Source organism: Amphiprion ocellaris, chromosome 11, assembly GCF_022539595.1.
Source record: "Amphiprion ocellaris isolate individual 3 ecotype Okinawa chromosome 11, ASM2253959v1, whole genome shotgun sequence".
NCBI classification, from domain to species: Eukaryota; Metazoa; Chordata; class Actinopteri; family Pomacentridae; genus Amphiprion; species Amphiprion ocellaris.
In genome coordinates this window covers 33,403,422-33,426,568 of record NC_072776.1, presented here as the reverse complement: position 1 = coordinate 33,426,568, position 23,147 = coordinate 33,403,422, and the positions used below count along the sequence as shown (strand labels likewise).

The 23,147-nt window shown below is 40.0% G+C and overlaps 1 protein-coding gene and 1 long non-coding RNA gene across 4 annotated transcripts in view; one reads left to right on the top strand and one right to left on the bottom strand.

The window, feature by feature from the left end:
- Positions 1–8,594: 8,594 nt before the first annotated feature.
- On the bottom strand, positions 8,595–14,625 carry LOC129350027 (uncharacterized). Its single transcript, XR_008603228.1, has 3 exons — positions 13,679–14,625; positions 13,411–13,499; positions 8,595–9,673 (listed from the first exon to the last, which is right to left on the bottom strand). It is a non-coding gene; the product is annotated as an uncharacterized LOC129350027 (long non-coding RNA).
- Positions 13,620–23,147, top strand: part of zeb2a (zinc finger E-box binding homeobox 2a) — an 84,639-nt gene continuing 75,111 nt past the window's right edge. Inside the window, exons 1-2 of one of the 3 annotated variants that reach the window (XM_023290218.3) lie at positions 13,620–13,794; positions 14,809–14,945. In XM_023290218.3, coding sequence (XP_023145986.2) covers positions 14,873–14,945 — 73 coding nt within the window. In that variant the 5' untranslated portion in view covers positions 13,620–13,794; positions 14,809–14,872. Of the gene's footprint in view, positions 13,795–14,604; positions 14,946–23,147 lie in introns of those variants that run through there. The other 2 variants (XM_035957232.2, XM_023290219.3) reach the window with 2 other exon arrangements.

Sequence of the window (23,147 nt, the reverse complement as noted above, 5' to 3'; positions counted from 1 at the left end):
CAGAAACCTGCTGCTGAGGACGGATTCAGATCCTCAGCAAACACACTTTGCTCTCTGATTTCACCACGATCTGAGATCATCGACCCGCTGGGTGAGACGACTGCTTTTAGAAGCGATGAAGACGAGACACAGAGCTACAAAAACAAGACGAAAATGACGAAAACGAGACACAAAACGGCAACAACTAGACAAAGCAACGCAAACAAGCTCCAAAATGACAAAAATGAGACACAAAACAACAAAATCGAGACATAAAACGACCAAAGCAAACGACCAAAACTCCCCATCAGAACTGAAGAAGCCTCTTGGATGAAGGTGAAACGTCTTCAAGAACCTACAAGAGAAGTCCAGTTGATTTCTACTGAAGCTTCTATGATTACCACAACCTGGAAGACTGAGAATCTACAAAAACAAGACACAAAACACCAAAACTGTGACATAAAACACCAACAACTGGGCAAAGCAACGCAAACCAGCCCCCAAATGTCAAAACCAGACAAAAACAAGACAAACGGGGCACAATTAATGATGAACACGCAACAAAATGACAACAAAGAGACCACACAAAGAAGGTGCAAAAGAAACCAGAAAAAAACAATGGAAACAAAATACAAAGCAGCATGACACAAAAATTATAAATGAAACAAAACAATATGAAAACAGATCACCAGAAATGAGACACAAAACAAACAAAAACGGGACAAAATAAAAATGAGACACAAAAGACAATAATGAAAAAATGTTAAAGACGAGACACAAGACGACAATGACACAAAAATGACACAAGACAGAAAATACCACACATGGGATGAAGACAAGACAAAAATAACAAAAACATGATAAAGACTACATTAAGGAGACCAACAATGACAAAAACGAGACATATAACACCTTAAAATGAACAAAACCAAGATAAAAACAACAGAAAATGTGACAAAAACTACATTAAGGAGACACAGTGACAAAAAACAGACACAAAAACAACAAAAATGGGACAAAGTAACACAATCAATGCCTAAAATGATGAAAACAAGACAAAAACGTGACAAAAACATGACAAAAACGTGACAAAAACATGACAAAAACGTGACAAAAACATGACAAAAACGTGACAAAAATATGACAAAAACTACATTAAGGAGACCGACAATGACGAAAACAAAACACAGAACAACAAAACCAAACCAAACAAAAGAAAACTAACAGGGAAACACAAAACGACAGCAAGACGATGAAACTGGAGTCTCTGTGTTTCTATCAGGTGGATTCAGTCGATCAGTTTCAGATTGTTGATGTTTCAAAGAAACGACAGGAGATCTGAAGCTGGTCTAAACATGTTTATTGATCAGTTTAATCTGGAACGTTTCTTCATTCAGCTCAGATCTTCTGTAGGTTTAATGTTTCTGCACTGGAAAAAATGCCCCTCCCAAAACAAGAAAAAATAACTTATTTCAAAGAACTTTTACCTTGAAATAAGTGAAAAAATCTGCCAATAGAACAAGTGAAAAATGTCTTGGTAAGATTTCTTGAAATAAGATGTGATATTTAGAATATTGAGATCTTAAAATTAGCTGGGAAAATTTATTTTAAGCTCTATTTTACCAGGATTGTCAAGCTTAGGTGTCTTAAAATGAGCCAGATATGCTTAAAAAAAAATAGCAGTTTTTCACTCAAAAATAGATTTTTGCTTTCATGTAACCTCCTAATTTGAGATGTATTAACCCTCCTGTTGTCCTCATTTACTGGCACCAAAAAATATTCTTTCCTTGTCTGAAAAAAAATTCCAAAAATCAGCAAAAAATATCCCCAAATTTCTGAAAATTTGCAAAACCTTCAGGAAGAAAATTCCAATAATTCCTTAAAAGTTTCCCTTAAAAGTTTTTTTTTTAAATGGCAAGAACATTCTTATAAATATTTTCAAAAAAAATCCCAACAATATCTAAAGTGATTTTATTTATTTATATATATATATATATATATATATATATATATATATATATATATAAATAAATAAAAATAAAAATAAATAAACTGATCGACTGAATCCACCTGATAGAAACACAGAGATTCCAGTTTCATCATCTCGCTGTCGTTTTGTTTCCCTGTTAGTTTTACATATATATATATATATATATATATATATATATATATATATATATATATATATATATATATATATATATATATATATGTAAGATTTCCCAAAAATGTTGAAAATGTGGACTTTAGAAGTTTCACTGTGAAAATACATATTTTTCCCACATTTTCAAAATTTAAACAGGTCAATTTGACCCGCAGGACAACATGAGGGTTAAACTTATTTTGAGTTTTCTTGTAAAATTCAACTCAAAACAAAATAATTTCAAGATTGTTTGATCTAACAAGATATTTAAGATGCATTGTCTTAAAACAAGTCCCTCCATCTGCTGAAATGTCTCTTGTTAAGGGAATTTATCTTAAATCAAGTGGGATGAGACATTTTGACTAAAAATAAGACAAACAGACTTTGTAAGATTTGGAGTTTTTGCAGTGTGCAAATCTCCATGTTTTCTTTGTCCTTCCTGCTGTAGAACTCAGATCTGTGGTGAATCTCCAGGTTTTAGAACTCAGATCTGTGGTGAATCTCCAGGTTTTAAGACTCAGATCTGTGGTGAATCTCCAGGTTTTAGGACTCAGATCTGTGGTGAATCTCCAGGTTTTAAGACTCAGATCTGTGGTGAATCTCCAGGTTTTAGGACTCAGATCTGTGGTGAATCTCCAGGTTTTAGGACTCAGATCTGTGGTGAATCTCCAGGTTTTAAGACTCAGATCTGTGGTGAATCTCCAGGTTTTAGGACTCAGATCTGTGGTGAATCTCCAGGTTTTAGGACTCAGATCTGTGGTGAATCTCCAGGTTTTAAGACTCAGATCTGTGGTGAATCTCCAGGTTTTAGGACTCAGATCTGTGGTGAATCTCCAGGTTTTAGGACTCAGATCTGTGGTGAATCTCCAGGTTTTAGGACTCAGATCTGTGGTGAATCTCCAGGTTTTAGGACTCAGATCTGTGGTGAATCTCCAGGTTTTAGGACTCAGATCTGTGCTGAATCTCCAGGTTTTAGGACTCAGATCTGTGGTGAATCTCCAGGTTTTAAGACTCAGATCTGTGGTGAATCTCCAGGTTTTAGAACTCAGATCTGTGGTGAATCTCCAGGTTTTAGGACTCAGATCTGTGCTGAATCTCCAGGTTTTAGGACTCAGATCTGTGCTGAATCTCCAGGTTTTAGGACTCAGATCTGTGCTGAATCTCCAGGTTTTAGGACTCAGATCTGTGCTGAATCTTTAACTCTGTCCTGAAACCTGTCGTTGTGTTTGCGGTTTTCCAGTAAACTGTGACGGAGTTTCTCCGAGGCCTCGAACAGACAAACAGCCGTGAAGGATTGAACCTCCCACTCAGGCCTCGCTGTTCTCAGATCAGCCTCGCTTTGGCTCGCCGAGGAACACCTGAGCCGCTGATAGCTGCTTAATCTGCTTCACCACGGGCTGAAAACTCATCTCCAACAACCTGAACCCACCTGAGCCCGTTATCAGCCCACTGCAGAGAACTTTCAGGGACGTCTCCGGAGTTCGATCCAGGATCAACAACTCTGACAGGAAACACCCCAGTCTGAACAGGTGGAGCTTTTAGGAAACCGTGCTGGAAAAACAGGCTGTCGTAGTTTAATCGTTTGACCCAGAAATCAAGTTTAAATGAGAAAATATTCAGTTAAATACTGAAAATAAAAATCAGATCTGATGTTTAATCCTCTGAGTTAAATATCAAATTATATCTCTAAGTTTATCAAAACATAAAATAACACAAACTAGACACACCATGACAAAAGCAGGACAGAAAACGACAAATTAGAGACACAGGGACACAAACAAGACTCAAAATGACAACAACAAAACACAAAATGACAAACTAGAGACACAGCAATCAAGACAAAGCTAAGCAAACTAGACAAAACGTCAATAACGAAACACAAATGATAAAAACAAGACACAAAAGGAGAAGTTAAAGACAGCAACACAAATGAGCCTCATATTGGCAAAGACAAGACATAAACGAGACAAAACGACAAAAACGAGACAAAAAAAAGATTACACAAGACCCAAAAACACAAAAATAAGACACACAATGACAACAAAAGAGAGACAAGATGACAAATTGGAGACAAAGCAACACAAACGAGATACAAAACAACAAAAATTAGACACAAAACGACAAAAAGGAGACACACAATGACACAACTGTACAAAAATGGGCCCAAAATAACTAAAATGAGACACAAGAATGAGACACAAAACAACAAAACTGAGACAAAGCAACAGGAACTTTTGTTTAATTCCAACATAAATAAAAACAATACATTGGACTTTAATAAGTGTGTTTTCTCAGTTAAACTGCGTCCGACAGGAAGTCTCTAACTGCACTGATCTATTATTAACTGACTCACATCTTCTGGGTGTAAAATCTTGATCCTGATTAAAACAGGATGTTTGTGTTTCTTTCTAACCAACGGTTTTCCTCCTCATAGATCTGGTTCAGGTTTGAGCTGCAGCCTGTAAAATCCTCCTTCTGTTTTAAATTACCTCCCAGTGAAGCTTTAACAGCTGCTGACGGCTCGTTTGCCTTTTACAAGAAGAGGTCGACCTGCTGCTGCACCTCACACCCAGTTAGCTTAGCATCACCGCTACCAGTCCAACGGCTGGACTGTGGCTTCAGAGATCCGACTCCTGCTGAATGGTTTCTGGAAGGTCAAATATCTGAGGAACCTGCTGTTTGAGTTCTGATGGTTTACAGTGTTTGTTGTTAGAGTTTTGAAGTTTTTAAACCTCCCTCTCAGTTTCCATCTTCTGCTGGCTGCAGCGTCTGAACCTGGAGGAGGAGACAGAAAAACAGCAGGACGCCTTTAAAAGCAGGAAGAATTATAGATTTTTATTTCTTTCTACATTTCTAGACACAAAATAATGAAAGCCATACAAAAATGTCCAAAAATAGGTTTGCAAAATGGCATAAACAGGACACAAAACAACAAACAATACAAATGAGACAAAGCACCACAAACTAGACACAAAACCACACAAGTGAAACACAAAATGACAAAAACCAGATAAAGCAACATAAACGACAAAAATGATACAAAAGTGAAAAAAATAAGGCACAAAACGACTAAAAGAATTAGTAAAACAACACAAATGAGACACTAACAGAGAAAAAACAAGATGCACAACAACAAAAAAAGATGCAAAAATGAAGCCAAAGACAACACAAATAGGACACAAACTGACAAAAACAAGACTAAGACAGTTAAAAACCGTACAAAAACGTCCAAAACAAAACGACAAAAACAAGACACACAATGACATAAATGATACAAAAATGAAAAAATGAGGCACAAAACGACTAAAAGAATTACTAGAACAACACAAATGAGACACCAAAAGAGAAAAAAACGAGATGCACAACAACCAAAAAAAGATGTAAAAATGAAGCCAAAGACGACCCAAATGGGACACAAACTGACAAAAACAAGACTAAGACACTTAAAAACCAAACAGAAATGTCCAAAACAACAAGACAACAACACCAACAATAACAGAGGCTGCAGCTTCTGAACTGCTCTGACTGAAAGAACGAACCTGGAGGAGGTGATAGAAAACAGCAGGACGCCTTTGAAAGCAGGAAGAATTAAAGATTTTTATTTATTGAATAAAAAATATGTATTATTAGAATAGATTTTAAATGTCATTTGTAACCTGGTTGTAAACTTTGGTGATGCTGCCCAAGAAAAATACGACACAAAAGAGGTATAAAGCAAAGATAGGAACTAAAAAATTATCAAACAAAACGACCACAAAGAGACACAAAACAACGGAAACAAGATACAAAAAAAAGAGACACAAAACACCGGAAAGGAGACAAAGCAATACAACAATAACATAAACGACAAAGCAACACAAACAAGACAACAAACAACATGGACAAGGCACAAAATGATAAGAAAAAGACACAAAAACTTTTCAAAAAGGAGACACAACCAACTAAGACAAGAAACACAACAAAAATCTGACAAAGCAACACAAACTACAGTGAAAATGAGACAAAAATGAGGCAAAGCAACACAAACATGACACAGAAATGAAACAAAATACCCAGATGAAAATAAAAAACAAGACACGGACCGACAAAAAACGCAAAAATGAGACAAAGCAACACAAAATGACAAAAACAAGACACAAAACATCAAACCTGAGGCACAACAACAAAAACAATACAAAAATGAGACAAAAACAATTAAAACAAGTCAAGGCAACACAAACAAGACACAAAACGACAAAAGCAAAACATACATGAGAAAAATGAGACAAAGCAACACAAATAGGCCACAAAATGGCAAAAAATGAGAAGAAAACGACACAAAACACAAAGTGACACAAAACTACGAAAACAAGACAAGATAACACAAACCAGACACAAAATGAGACAAAAAATGAAGAAAATCAACAAAAATGAGAAACAAAACAACAAAAAGCAACACAAACAAGCCTCATAATGACAAAAACAAGATAAAAACGAGACATAAAAACACACGAGAAGTTAAATAAAGTGATATTTTCAGCTGCTCCACCTGGTGCTTCCTGTTCTTCTACCTGACTAGTTCTCAGGTGAAGCTAATCCTGTTTTCTCTGGGATTGAGCCTCAGAGGGTTTGAGCTTCTCATGATGCTGCTTTTCTTCCAGGACAAAGACTTCAGGTCTCTGCTGTGATGAAGGTCAGCGTCTGGACATGAAAGGTCCGGAGAGTTAAACCTGCCGAGGATTAGTGGAGGAGATGCTGTCGAAGGATGAGCTGCTCTTTGTTCTGCAGATTTAAAGAACCTCAGAACGCTTCTCATCGCTGGATTCACATGGAACCGATGCTGCTTCCGAAGGTTCTCCACCCCAAGAACACAAACATTCAACATTTACAATAAAACAGTTCTAATAGGAAAGAAAACATGTAAAGGAAGCAAGAAAATCTGGCAGCAAAGATGCCAAAATGAACTGTAATGATCAAAAACTGTATAAACAATGAAAATATCTGTCAAATAATTAAATTTTAGCAGACTTAAATGCTGCAAAACAGCGTAAATTTGTTAAAAATGGTTAAAATAATTGAAAATATCTGTTAACTAAACATTTTTTTTTCTGTTTTGATTAAAATACAGTAAAACTGTAATTTCAGAGCTAAATTTTAAAAGAACTACTATTTGTTATATGTCTAGTTGATGTTAGTGCACTAGTTTAGCTTAGCTTAAACTAAACTAACATTAGTTTATAGCTTGTTTAGCTAACATAGTCTCCTTACTATAGGTTAGTTAAGCTTAAAGTAAACGAGCTAACATTAAATCTGTGGATGTTCTCAGTCATCCAGGTCATGATTAGTCTCAAGCAAGCATAAGTTATGGCAACTGGACTAACCTCGTGTGAGTCGAAAACGTTTCACCTCTCATCCAAGAGGCTTCTTCAGTTCTGAAAGCCTGGTGGGGAGTACCAGATATTTATCCACCAGGAGGGTGGTGGCAAAAACAAGTGAACAAAGACCCGAAACCAACAGACTCGTTAGGTGTTAATGTGAGTCGTTAGCCTTTGATTTGTTACCCCTCCCAGCCCTCTAGGAGGGTGGTTGGGGGTCACCTGACTGCAGGTGGGAATGATGGCTGCACCTCCTTGGGAGGGCTCTAAGAACGGCGTTGTAAGTGGGAGACAAGTGGTGTCTGAGGCCCCCTCCTCTGTTCAAAGATGGCCGTTCTAGTTTGACATGAATGGCTTCTTTTACCCCTCTCTCAAACCATCTGTCCTCTCTGGCTAGAATGCGCACCTTGTGGTCATCAAAGGAGTGCCCCTTCTCCTTGAGGTGGAGGTGGACTGCTGAGTCCTGGCCTGTGGTCGTGGCCCTCCTGTGTTGTGCCATGCGCTTGTGTAATGGCTGCTTAGTCTCTCCAATGCACAGGTCAGAACATTCCTCATTGCACTGCACTGCGTACACCACATTGCTCTGTTTCTCCCTTGGAATTTTGTCCTTGGGATGGACCAGCTTTTGCCTCAGAGTGTTGCTGGGCTTGAAGTGTACTGGGATCTGGTGGGTGTTAAAGATCCTCCTGAGTTTCTCTGAAATTCCTGCCACATAGGGGATGACAATGTTGTTTCTCTTTTTGTGGTCCTCGTCTTTCTTATCCTCCCTGCGCTTTTTTGCTGTTTTGATAAAAGCCCAGTTTGGATAGCCACAAGTTTGAAGAGCAGAGTGAATATGTTTGTGTTCCCTTCTTTTTCCATCCGCTTCTGATGGGATGTTCTGTGCTCTGTGCTCTTGGATGAGAGGTGAAACGTTTTCGACTCACACGAGGTTAGTCCAGTTGCCATAACTTATGCTTGCTTGAGACCTAGCTAACATTAGTTTGTAACATGTCCAGCAAATGTTAGCTTTCTAGTTTAGCTTAAACAAGCTTGATCTACATTAGCTAATATCTGTTTATAGCATATTTAGCTAAAATTGTCTCCCTATTATAGCTTGGTTGAGCTTAAGGCAAACTAGCTAACATTACTTGTTAACATGTTCAGCTAATGTTAGCTAGCTAGTTTAGCTTAAATAAGCTTGATATGAATGAGCTAATAGCCATCTATAGCACGTTTAGCAAACAATGGCTTTCTAGTATAGCTAACTTAAGCTTCAGGTAAACTAGCTAACATTGTTTTTTTTACATGTTCAGCTGACATTACCTCATTTGTCTAGCTGTGTTATGCTTAAGATGAACTAGCTAACATTAGCTTATACCATGTTTAGCAAGCGTTAACTTGCTAGTTTAGCTCAAATAAGTTAATCTAAATTAGCTGATATCCATTTATAGCATGATTAGCTAACATTGGCTCCCTACTATAGCTTAGTTATGCTTAAGGTAAACTAGCTAACATTAGTTGGTAACATGTTTAGCTGACATTAGCTTTCTAGTTTAGCTTAGTTTAGCGTAAACAATACTAGCTAGCATAAATTTCTAGCAAGCTCAGCTAACGATAGCTCACTAGTTTAATTTGATAACACAATAATATATATATCCAAATAAAAGTCACAGGAGACATTTTTCTGCACCGAGTCCTTTTATTTTTATTAGTTGAAGTACATTCTTTGTGAAAATATTCTATTTTCTATTACTTAAGTAACATTCTCAGAGCGTAAGAGAGTACTTTGACGGTGTGGTATTAGAACAATTAGCTAGAACCTCAAAATTGTACTAGATTACGGTGTTTGAGTACATGTACTTTCTATTCTCTCTCTTCTTTGTAAATGAGACAAAGACTGTAAACAGTTCAGACAATAGCTGAAGCCGGATGTGACCCCTCCTCTGTAAGCCCCCTGCTGCTGTAAGCCTAATGGGAACACTGACACTGTGATTAGTGTCATACCCCTTCAAATACCCCTTTAAACCCCCCACAGCCCTCTAATACCTGCTCAACCCCCACAAACTGAGATGATTCACGTCTCATCACAGATCATTGTCCACCTGTGAGGGAGGAGTCACATGACCTCGGCATCATCAAGTGACCAGCCTCAGGTGTAGAGGAAGCCTGTGGGTGAGTGTTGTCCTCCATCCATCCTGACAGGTGAGACCTGTTTCTGGACAACAGAATGATCAGAGATATGTCCCGATGTAAGAATGATAGACATATGTCCTGATCACATAATAGTGATATGAATTAATGACAGAATAATAAAGATACGAACTTACAACAGAATCATAGAGATACGTCTGTTACAAATGATAGAGATATGTCCCAATGCTAGACCAATAGAAATATGCCATAACATTAGAATCAGAGATATTTCATGATAACAGAATAAAAGAGACATGTCCCGACGACAGAATCATAGAGATATGTCTCAGTGTCAGCATGATAGAGATTTGTCCTAACATTAGATCAATGGACACATGTTCCAAAGACAGAATATTAGAAATATGTCCAAATATTACAATCATAGACATATGAGCAGACAAAGAATGATAAAAATATGTCCAGATGACAAAATAATAGAAATATGTCCCAACGTTAGATTGATAGAGATACTGTATGTCATAATGTTAGAATCACAGATACGTTATGACAACAGAATATTAGAGATATGTCCCAACAACAGAATGATAGAGACATGTCCTGATGTTACAATGATAGAGATATGTGCTGATGTTACAATGATAGAGATATGTCTCAACAACAGAATGACAGAGATATGTCCTGACAATAGAATATAGATATCTCTGGATGTTAGATCAGTAGAAATATCTTCTGATGTTAGATCGATGGAGACGTGTTCCAAAGACAGAATGGAAATATGTCCACACATTACAATCATAGACATATGAGCAGAAAATTGAATCATAGAGATATGTCCTGATTCAAGAATGGCAGAGATATGTCTGAATATCAGAATGATAGAGATATGTCCTGATGTTAGGATGATAGAGATATGTCCTGATGTTAGAATGATAGAGATATGTCATGATGTTAGGATGATAGAGATATGTCATGATGTTAGAATGATAGAGATATGTCTTGACAACAGAATGATATTGACATGTCTGGATGTTAGATCAATGGAGGTATGTCCTGACATTAGATCAATAGAGATATGTCATAATGTTAGAATCATAGATATGTCCCAATGCCAGGATCATAGAGATATGTCCTGATGGCAGAATCATAAAGGTATGTCCTGATGTTAGACTGGTGCAGATATGTTTGATGGCAGAATATTAGACATATGTCTTGATGTTAGAATGACAGAGATATGTAATGGCATTAGAATGATAGAGATATTTCCAGGTGTTAGAATATAGACATATTGTATGTCTCAATGTTAAATTGATAGAGAAATGTCCTTGATGATAGATGCCCTGATGTCAGAATGATATGGATATGTCCAGATGGTACAATGATAGAGATATATCCTAAAAACAGAATATTGATATGTCCTGATATCAATCTGATCAATAGAAATATGCCCTGATGTTAAATCTACAGAGATATGTCCTGATGTCAGACTGATACGTCCTGATGTTAGATCAATAGAGATGTGTCCTGATGACAGAATGATAGACATTTTTCCCCAATAGTAGAATGATAGAGATCTGTCCTGACTTCAGAGTGATAGAGATATGTCCCAACAAGATATGTCTCAATGTTAGAATAAAAGACATGTCCTAAAGTTAGATCAATAGAGATATGTCCTGATATTAGATCGATATAGATATTTCCAGATGACAGAATGATAGCGATATGTCCTGACAACAGAACAATAGATATGTCTTGATGTTAGAATGACAAAGATATGTCCAGATGTTACAATGATGGAGATATGTCCTGACAACAGAATAATGTTGATCTGTCCAAATATTAGATAAGTAGAGATATGTCGCGACAACAGAATGATAGAAATACGTCCTGACGTTAGATCAATAGGGATATGTTCTAAAGACAGAATAATGGGAATATGTCCACACATTACACTCATAGACATACGAATAAACATCCATCCATCCATCCATTATCTATACACCGCTTAATCCTCACTAGGGTCGCGGGGGGGCTGGAGTCTATCCCAGCTGACTCAGGTGAAGGCAGGGGACACCCTGGACAGATCGCCAGTCTGTCGCAGGGCCACATACAAAGACAAACAAGCACTCTCACATTCACACCTACGGGCAATTTAGAATAATCAATTAACCTCAGCATATTTTTGGACTGTGGGACGAAGCCGGAGTACCCGGAGAGAACCCACGCATGCACAGGGAGAACATGCAAACTCCATGCAGAAAGATCCCGGGAAAGCCGGGACGCGAACCAGGGACCTTCTAGCTGCAAGGTGAAAGTGCTAACCACTACGCCACTGTGCAGCCCTACGAATAAACAAAGAAGGATAAAGATATGTCCTTATGTAAGAGTGATAGACATATATCCAGATGTTGGAATGACAGAGATATGCCCTGATGTTAGAATGGTAGAGATATCTTCAAACAGAATAATTGAGATATGTCCAGACAACAGAATGATAGAGATATGTCTCAATGTTAGAATATTAGACATATGTCCTGACATTAGAATAACAGATATATGTCCTGACAACAAAAAAAAATAGACATATGTCCCAATGACAGAAAAATAGAGATATGTCTTGGTGTTATAGAGATATTTCTTATTGTGATACAACAGCAGAAATCTGTTCTGACAATAAAACAATCTCAGTATGTCCCAGTAGTAGACACTCAATCAATACAATTAGAAAACTGATCAATAAGATGTTCCATAGTTTCACTTCAGTGCAACACTCACTTATTTCTGTTTTTTTTAATTAATAATAGATCAATAATTATCCACATCGACTGGAAGTAAACCTTTAATCATGAAACATTCTTCAGCCCTGTTGTTCTCTGACTTTGTTGTTGTAGTCAGTGAATAATTATAGATACAGATGTTCCACAGATGTTTTATCAGAGGCAGAAGGTTGTGAGTTTATAACCTACTGCTTGTTTTTCACATACTGAACAGACAGAAAAGAGTTTATCAAATGAAAATAAATTCAATCAAAGAACATAAGCGAGTTAAAGGATCTCACAGTATAATGAAGTCAGTCTTATCTGTCCTGATTTGATTTCATCTCATTACTTTATCAGATGCTTCCTGTGGAGCTTTTTGGATCCGAGTTTGAAGAGTTCTTCACGAAAAATGTTTTTATTACTACAGGGGTTCATCGTAAAACTCCAACAGGTATGACCACCTGTAGACACCTGAGCTGAGCAAAGACATATTACTACTGATTTAATGTTTAGATGTGTCTTTCATTTTCAGTTTTTATTTAAAAGTTGTTAAACTGATGTGTTTTTATTTTAAATCAAGCATGTGTGATTTAAAAAAGTAGTTCAGTTTCACTTTTTTTAACATTTTACTGACATATTTTAATTCTATTTTATGTTAATTACAAATTTAATCAAGATGCAATTGTTTATTAAAAAGTTTCATGCTTATTTTTTAAATTTATTTTGGTAATAATGATCTGATAAATTTGCTTTGTGTCATTTAAATTTCATGTTTTATTTGTGTTCTGTATTTTTTCCACAGTAATTAATTTTATTAGCTTTATATTTATTAATTGTAATTATTTATTATTTTATGAACTATTTTTTCTTTTTCAGCACCATTGGGTTTTCAGAACGTGACGTCAGCTGTTTCACCTGTCAGTCACCTGGTGCAGGCGGGGAAACACCTGTCCTCAGCGGCTGAGCGCTGTCTGCGCATGCTCCAGATCAGCCACTGTGGAGGAAAAGCGCGCTGCCGCTGGGAGGATTCAGGTAGACTCACCTGAGCAGGTACACCTGGGCAGGTGAGTCCACCTGTCAGCCAATCAGGTGAGGGAGTGCGGCACGCGGGGTTCACTAAACCTGCACGAGCTGCAATTTGGACAGAGAGGGGGGGGGGGGTTGGGGGGCTCAATTATCCCTCCGCGTGAAGATAGGTGGCGCGTGCTGCTCGGAGCTCTCGCGCCTGTTTATGTTGCAGAAAGAAAAAACCGGTGACAGGCGGCGGGAGGCGGCACACACACCGGACCAGCACCGGCACCGGGACTCACCGGGACTCACCGGGACTCCGGAGCTTCTATAATCCGGAGGAGGGGGGGCAGCTGCGGCGTCACTTTTACCCCACCGCCGGTCCTTCTCCTCCAGCACGAATCACGGAGCCGCTCCGGTAGGTACCCGCCGCTCCTCTCTTCCTCTCCCCGGTGCTCCTCTCCTCCTTTCCCCGGTGCTCCTCTCCTCCTCTCCCCGGTGCTCCTCTCCTTCTTTCACCGTTACTGCTCTCCTCTTCTCCCGCTGCTCCTCGCTTCTCTCTCCACAGCCAATCAAAGCGCGGCGCTCACCTGCGCCGCTCTACCTGCGCGGACAGGTGAGAGCAGAGCGGCGCGCGCTTCCTGCCTCCAGGTGTTTTCCTGGATGGAAGGCTGGCTGGCTGGATGGATGGATGCAGGTGTTGGGAGAAGGAGGGCGGGCGGAGGGAGGCAGACAGGCCGGAGAGGAGAAGGATGTCCGTCCCCGCTCAGACCCCCGGAGCCCGGCGGAGGACTGAAGCCGGGGTCGGGGCTCTGGCGGCGGGGCGGGCTGACAGAGACGCTCCGCGGGAGAGAGAAAAAAAACTCAAAAACCGAGCAGAAAATAAAGCGGCTCGTTTTAATGAGCTGCGCACACAGATTACACAACTGCAGGCCTGAAGTGACATTATATAAGAGTGACGGTGCCGATAGCGGGTATCGATGAGTGATTGGAGACTGATCGGCGGATTGATTGATGAGGCCTCCGAGCCCCAGTTGTGTTTTAGAGGAAAATCAACAAGTTTATTGTTTGTGCAGGAAACACTGTGTGTGTGTGTGTGTGTGTGTGTGTGTGTGTGTGTGTGTGTGTGTGTGTGTGTGTGTGTGTGTGTGTGTGTGTGTGTGTGTGTGTGTGTGTGTGTGTGTGTGTGTCCGCCCTCCTCCTCCTCCTCCTCTGTCGGACTCCACAGACGCTCCTCTCAGCAGAGATCAGGCGGACGGGGACGCGGGGCGGCGGTGCGCTCGGTGCACGCTTCTCCAACAACACAAAGTGGTGTCAAAGTGCGTGGAGCTGCGTGTTCAGGCTGGATCTTTATTCCTCCAACTTTCCCAGAGTGCAGAGAGCGGAGGGGGGGTCCGGCTCCGGGATTTACTGTGTGTGTGCTGGTTGTCAGGCAGCGGGGAGGAGCAGCGCCGCGGAGCCGCAGAGGAGCCCATGCGGACTGGAGCGACTTATCAATGAAGCAGGAGATCATGGCGGAGGGTCCCCGCTGCAAGAGGCGAAAGCAGGCCAACCCCCGGAGGAAGAACGGTAAGAGAGCACCAACACACCCCGACACACGGCCGCGCAAAAAAAACAAAACAAAACCCCCACAACTCTCCAACAAACTCGGTGCGCCTCGGTGTCCCCGCCCGGAGCTCCGGCTGCCCGAGAATGAAAAGTTTCTAACGGGACTCGGAGGAGCTCCGGTAGGCGGGGGGTCGGCCGTGTGGAGCCTCCCCGGGCCGGGGCGTGATGGAGCGGATCCGGGACCCGCCGAGCGGCGCAGCCGGGACTCGGAGCTCCGCGGGTGGACCTGTGGAGGCTCCGGGCCGGAACAAAGTGCACAAAGTTAAAAAGCTTCTCGCCGCTTCACTGCGAAACCATCTTTAAATGCAGTAAAACACCACGAATATTATATAAAAGTAGATTTTCCGGGTTTTTATTTCACTTCAGTTCATTTATTTTTCTTTTTTTTTAAAATTTCATGTTTGTTTGTTTGACCAGAAAGCTTCTTCCTTTTTTCCTCTTCTTCTCCATCTCACACATTTATTTAAATTTAAACTCTCTTTCACTTTTATTCCGTTTTTAAAAAAACAACCCCTCCGTTAATATTGAAACCAGCGACTCCTCACAGCTGCGGCTTTAATTCGTTATCAGCCGCTATAAAGTCGTTTCTTTCCTCTTTAAATAAATGTCCGGATGCTATAAATAAGTTTTCAGGCCTCAGTTTTCATGTTTATTTAAAGGCGACGCGTTTTATTGCATTTACGCCCGAGTTTCAGTGTTTTCTCACGAATTTAAAAGTTTATTTGGATTTTTATTTGTTTTGTTTTATTTTGAGAAAAAGAGGATTTAATTTTTTTTTTTTTTTTTTTGAGGGTCTGTGCTATCTGGGTCCCAGGGGGGCAGATGATGGGGTAACAGGATCTTAAAGTGCCTCCTCCACATCTGGGCGTCTGACATCCAGCTGTGCGGCTGCAGCTGCTTCTGACCCGAAAAAAAAAAAAGAATCCTCCGTTTCCTGGGTGAAGTTTTTTGGCTCAGCAGCTCTCTGCACATTTTTCCCTGAATGGATTTTGCGGTTTGGTGTCCCTGCAGTTCCTCCCTTTTTATTCCCAGTAAAGTGTTGTTGGTTTCTCTGTTGTCTGGATGTCACATGTTCAGGCTCCACTAAATAGCTTCACTTTTTAACTCGTTTTTTTTTGGTGGGGGCCGTCTTTTTAACATTTAAATTATTGGGATAAATTATCCGCTGTTGTGCCGTTTTAATTTCTAACTGGTGGTAAAATGTTGAGGATGTTTGTTGGGATTCCTCTCTGAGCGTCGCAGGTTTGGTTGCAGCAGCAGCAGCAGCAGCAGCAGCAGCAGCAGTGCAGTGTGATTTCCCTGCAGTGGTGTCAGGCCGCCTGCTGCACCATTCATGCCACATGTCTCACAGCCGTGTCATTGTCCAACCGTCCGTCCGAGTTGTTCACATCAGAGGGTTTCATGTGAACCTGACATCCGACAGGTTTCTCATCAGGTGGTTTCCGTCCACAGAAAGTTTCACTAAACATGTTGTGTGGTTTTTTTTGGGATGTTTTTCCTGCGTCAGAATCCGAAGAGACGTCTCCGAGGACGGTGACTGATGTGATTCTGAGCAGTTTTCTGGGTGACAAAAGGTCCCCGGCTGGACTCAGACCAGATTTTTGGATTATGTGGTCTGAAACCCCTGCGGACGTCCCACAGCTAAACTGCTGCTGAATGAGATTTCTGGCCGTGTAGGATTAAAGTATGTTTTAAGTTACTGCCCCCACTCAGGATGACACATAATCAGTCCTCTTTATTATCATGTGAAGCCGAAAAGAGAAATTCGAGTCCATGTGATGTTTATAAAAACGCGTGTGAAGGTGGAATTATCTCCCCGTCATAAGACACACATATTATATTATAAATAATTTATTTGAGTGTTTGTGAACATCCGCTGCAGATGTTTGTCTCGCTCTGGGATGGATGGGAGGGAGGGGGTTTTTATTTTCTGAACTGTTTTATTTGCTTTGTGTTTAATTCGAGGAGTTTCTGAAGTAAAGAAATCAGTGTAACGTGAGATTGTTCACCGTTCTAAAAACAGAAAGCATAAAGGAGCTCAGGGCAACATCTCAGCTTCATGATCATTCAAAATTATTATAATTCAATGAGTTTCTTAAGCTCCTTGAAGAAATAAGCATGACATGAGATTGTTTAACGTTACAGTCGGATATAAAAACAGAAAGCATAAAGGAGTTCAGGGCCTCGGCCTCACAATCATTCAAAAATTATTATAATTCAGGGAGTTTTTAAAGAAATAAGCATTCTGAAACCTTTAAACATGAGTTTGCGTAATATCACTGTTAGATATAAATCCAAAATTATTAGAATTTAGTGTTTTTAATTCACATTTTAAGGAATAAGCTTTTTGAAACCTCTAAATGTTAGTTTGTTTGATTTTACAGTCAAATATAAAGACAAAATGAATACAATTCAGTCTAAATGTGAAGGTTCATGTGTGTTTCAGTGTCACTTTCTCTTTTTTGATTCTCAGCGTTTTTAACACACACATTTAACCGTGAATTAAACCGGTCGCCGGCTGGACGACATGATCGATGTTAAAAGGCTGAAAGGATGCAGTCTGGTGTGTGGTTTGTGGACAGCAACTCATGTGGCGACGATAACGAGGAGATGGAGGGCGATTAAAACGTCCTAAAATCAGCTGCAGTTGTTTTGTAAATGGGAGAGATTATTTCACCTCTGCTTGCTCTTCTTTCGCTGATCTTTTGTCCATTTCAATCTGAAACCGGCTGATTTTTACGTGAAAAGTGGTGGAATTTATTTCCCTGCAGGAGCTCCGGGACTCGGCTTCCTCGTGTCGGGTAGGAAGCGACACGATGCCTGAACCTCGGTGATGAATGTCGGCCTCGGCAGTGTGAACTCTGACGTCACCATGACTCAACAGTTCAGCAGTGGCTTTTGGGGGATTTCACTTCACACCGGGCCGAGCTCCACTCAGTGTTTTTCGGCTTTGATCTTCTCGTTGTGAGCGATTATCTGCGATGTTTCAGAGCCTGAAAAGGAGTTTTGACGCTGCACATATGGAACCAGAATCCAGACGTGACTGTGAGGATTTTACACAGCGTCAATGCAGCGTCTGAAATTAGCTCTGTGACACATTTTCTGATCATGCCTCCGTGAAGAGAGTAGTGAAACTGAGGCGGTGCGTTAATTTGATTTGATATTACATACAGTCAGGATTAAAGTGAGGATGGAGATTTCTTTGTCAGGGCCTTTTAGTCGAGTCAGGTTTGATTATTGTCATTTCCACACAAATACACGCAGTAATAAGATAACACTTTTTAAAAAAAATTGCACTGTAAATGATGTAAAACAAAAGTACAGTAGCCATGAACAGCAGTGTCACAATTACGGAAATGTATGCATGAAAGTATATAAATGAAACGGTACAACTGCATTATAAATTCAAAAAGAATATTAATCAAAATACAAGCTCGTGACTTCTGGGATTTAAACATAAATATGAGCATTGATCATATCATAGTGTGGAGTGTCTGCAATATAAAGTACAGTTGTATTTTATAATTAGTCCTGGTAAAGTTAAAATGATGTTTGTGTTTTGTCATTTTGAGTCCTGTTGTTGCAGCAGATTTTTCACTTTGGCTTTATAAACATTTGACTGAAGCTTTATAGCTCAAATAAATGTTTGTCTCCTCAGAGGACAATTCAAAGACTTATGTGTAATCAAAAAAGCCCTAGCCATGGGTCAGTCCCTGTGTTCTTGACTGTATTGGGATGTCCCCGTAAGGTTGAGTCGGAGCAGGTTTATGTCCCCATAAAACAGCAGAACTGACCAGGAGTACGTCCCTATAAAGCATCACAGACCAGGTTTATGTCCCTGTAAAGCAGAACAAAGCAGGTTTGCATCCATGTAAGACTGCAGCACAGACGGCACTTACGTCACTTATTACATCACTATAAATTAGCACAGACCAGGTTTATGTCCCCGTAAAGCAGCACAGACCAGGTTTATGTCCCCGTAAAGCAGCACAGACCAAATTTACAGCCCCGTAAAGCAGCACAGACTAAATGTACGTCCCTGTAGAGCAACAGCACAGACTAGGTTTAAGTCCTCGTAAAGCAGCACAGACCAGGTTTAGGTCCCCATAAATCAGTACAGACCAAGTTTTTGTCCCCGTAAAGCAGCACAGACTAAATTTACATCCCCGTAAAGCAACAGTACAAACCAGATATACGTCCCCGTAAAGCAGCACAGACCAGATTAAGGTCCCCATTTATCAGTACAGACCAGGTTTATGTCCTCGTCAAGCAGCATCACAGACCAAGTTTACAGCCCCATAAAGTAGCACAGACCAGGTTTAGCATCTCTTTAAGCAGCACAACTAAATTTATGTCCCTGTAAAGCAACAGTACAGACTAAGTTTACATCACAGTACAGCAACAGTACAGACCAGGTTTACGTTCTCATAAAGCAGAACAGATTAGATCTATGTCCCCATAAAGCAGCATCACAGACCAGGTTTACGTCCTCTTAAACCGCTCACAGTGTCTTCTGATCCCGTCGCTCTCCTCCTCACTGACCTGAATGTCTTTCATATCTGCCCCCCCTCCCTCGGTAAACACCTCCCTGAGGGCAGAACAAAGAAAAGCAGCTCCTCTGCTCGTTCTTAATCACCATTCAGGCCTTCTGAGCGCCGCCGGGGACGCTGGGCTCACCACCGTCCCAGATGAAAAGAGCTCCAGAAAAAGATGGAGGAGAGAGAAAGGAGGAGGTGGAGGAGGAGGGAGGAAGAATAAAAAGAGAGTTTAATAAAAGAAAGGAGGACGTAAGGTGGACCAAAGGTGTATGTGTGGCCTATATAGAACCCCTCCACCGCTGATGGACGGACGGCATTCATACGAAACGAATCCAGCGGAATCTTTTTTTTATGACGTCCACAAGAAAAAAACACAGATGAGAATCTTTAAAGATCCTTAAAGTCTGTTTCCTGCTGCACAGATGGATTCACTTACTGTTTTATTTCACATCACAGTTCCCCAAAGAACTTTCTTTTCTAGAAAAAAGGCCTGAAAATGAAACAGATGACTCGAAAATGTCAAGATTTATATTCTTGATTGGTGGTTATGAGATAATTTCCAGAATAGTGACTGAAAGTGGAAGAAGAACAGAGACATTTGGATAAAGACTTTAAAATGTTTTTTGACTGAATCTGGTGTTTTTAGTCAAATTGTAGTCATTTCAATTGATTTTAGTCATGTTCTGAGATTGTTTCTATTCTTTTTAAATCTAGAAATTTGGATTTAAAAAAAAAAATCAAACTAATGATTTCCAACTCATATTCTCAGGTGGATTTGGAATTTTCTCTGGATTTTTGCAGTGTTGATAAAAATTACTACAATAAGCACAAAACTAATCATTTCTTGATATTTAGATTCTGGCGGTTTTTAGATTTTTCTAGACTTGGGCTATTTTCAGATAATTTCTTTTCTTGTTTTAGTTGCTTCCAGATTTTTTCAGTTTACTCAGTTTTAGATGTTTTAAGGTTGTTTTTTCAAAATTTATGCTGGTGAGTAGTGGCCTTGAAATGATGGGATTTCATGAATCTGTTTTGAGATTTTAATGGTTTTGAAATCGTTCGGCAGATTTCCAGATTTGTGTTTTTGACTCTGATGATGTTGAAGGTTTTCTAGAATACTGACTAAAAGTAGTTTGGATTAAATGTTTTTTTTTTTCTGAATCTTGTAGTTTTGAGGTTTTTCTGGATAGTAGCAGTTTTCTCAACCTGTTTTTAGCACCTTTTTATAGTTTTTGCGATGTTGGTTGCCAGATTTCTCCATTCGCTTCGGGGCCTTTCAGTCTGACTGAACTCTGAGGTGTTTCAGGTGTCTAGAAATGAACCTGTGTGAACATTGAATTTGTGAAGTTGTTGGTGCGGAAGCTGTTACCAGTTTTGTTCCTGCGCTGTTGTTGTATGATGGGCCTATAGGGGGCCCCTGGTGGCCCCCGGTGGCCCCTACTGTCAGGCAGCTTTGTGCCGGAGCTCAGCTGCTTCTTAACAGGTCAGGAATCAAGTTTAAAATGCAGCATGTGATATGAATTCCTAATTTCGGTGCCCCCGCCCTCCCAGAGTGCTTTTATTGTGAAGAAAAGCAGATTATCTTTATTCACCTTCACCCCCCCCCCACCAGCCCTGCACCCCCCCTCCAGGATTTAGGCAGATTTACTTCACCAAACACCTCTGGTTGGACAGCGGAGGAGGAGTCGGGGCCCCGCTATGGGAAGAAGGGGCCCATTGTTCAGGGAGGTGCAGCAGATGAAGCAGCAGCAGCAGAGACACATTTTATTAACAGGAAGTTAACGCACAAAACACCCCCCCACCCCCCAACGCCATAAAACACAGCGGTGACATCACAGTCACATGACCAGCGATGGCATCATTTAGGACCCAGTTCTGTTTGTGTCATTTACAGATTTGGAGATTTTTATATTTTATGAACTTTTGTCTGTTTTCTTGATTCATTTCAAAGTTTTGTTTCATTTTATTTGTTAAAATTTCAGATTGTTTTGAATTGTAGAAAGTCTTTATCAAAGTAATACATTTCAAATTAGTATTCTTGACTCTGGTGATTTAAATGTTTTGTTTGTTGTCTTGCCCGATTTGTTTATTCTTCCTGTTTTTATTTATTTATTTATTTGTTTGTTTTTTTACCTGATTTTAGACATTTGGTAAGTTGTTTAAGATACTGGTTTCTGATTAGTGGATTTGAGATCATTTCTAGAATATAGACTGAAAGTCAAATCACTTTTTTCTAGACCGAAGTAGAGATTTGGAGATTTTTAAAAAATTCCTTCATTTTAGGCATTTGAGGGTTTTATTGATTTTAGTTTAATTTTCAGGGTTTTTAAAATAAGTTTAGTTTGTTTTATTGATTTTTGTGGTGTGCAAGATATTTTTAGAATTGTTGAGATTGTGCAATTTTACAGATTTCTGTCCTGATTCTAGAAGAAGTGTTTATTTTCCTGTTTTTATTTGCTTTTTACTTGGTTTTAGAGATTTCAAGATTGTTGGGCAAGTTTTTAAAGATTTTTGTTTGTGATTGGTGGATTTGAGATCATTTCTAGGATATAAACTGAAAGTGAAAGAACTGATAGCTGATGTTTGGATCAAGATTTTTTTTCTAGACTAAACTAGAGGTTTGGAGATATTTTAGTTTCCCTGATATTAGTCATTTGAGGTTTTAATCGATTTTAGTTTAGTTTTCAGAAATTTTAATATACATTTTGTTTGTTTTCTTGATTTTTGTGGCGTTGTTGAGATTGTTTGGTTTCTGATTGGTGGATTTGAGATAATTTATAGAATACAAACTGAAAGTGAAAGAACTGGAAGCTGATGTTTGGATCCATAATGGTTTTTTTTTCTAGAGTTTTTGAGATTGCTTGTGAAATTTCAGAGATTTCTGGTCTTGATTCTGGAATTGTTTTTCGTTTTCCTGGTTGTCTCTGCTGTTTTCTCTCTTCAGTTTGTGTTTTACGCAGTTTTCTGGAGAATCTGGTGAAGAGAGACTCTGAGCAGGTGGACGATGAAGCTGCAGACGTTGACTTGTTGACTTGTGTGTTCTGTTTGTCTGTAGGGCTATAGATTTGTTAAACACCCCTGACCCCCCTGACCCGCCCCTTTAAGCTCTTGTGCATTAAACCATAACACCCCCCCCCAACCTGTGTGTGTGTGTGTCAGCCTCCTCCACAGCTTTATTCCTCTGATAACATCTGTCACCGAGGGAGGGGCCACACATTACTGCACTCTTCTTCTTCTCTTCGTACAAAGCTCGTCTCTGTGCCGCCAACAACAAAAACTCCTCACAAGGCTCCTACGCCTCCCATCATGCATCTGTGCAGTGGAATGGTGTTGGTGTAAAACTCCTCTGGTGTTTGTGATGTTTCAAGGTGACTGACATGCGTGTATTATTGCCCCCCTCGTCCCCCCACCTCACCCCCTCATGTTGCCATGTGCACATTTTCTTCATGAGTGAGCTCAGAGCCGCCCGGTGACATTTTGTCGCCGTTAGCCTAAACAGGATTCACCAAGGTCAGAGCCGAGGTACGTCACAGCAAAGAGAGTAAGCGGCTCCTCGCTACAACAACACGCTGCAACAACACGCTGCAACAACACACTACTACAGCACGCTACAACAACATGCTGC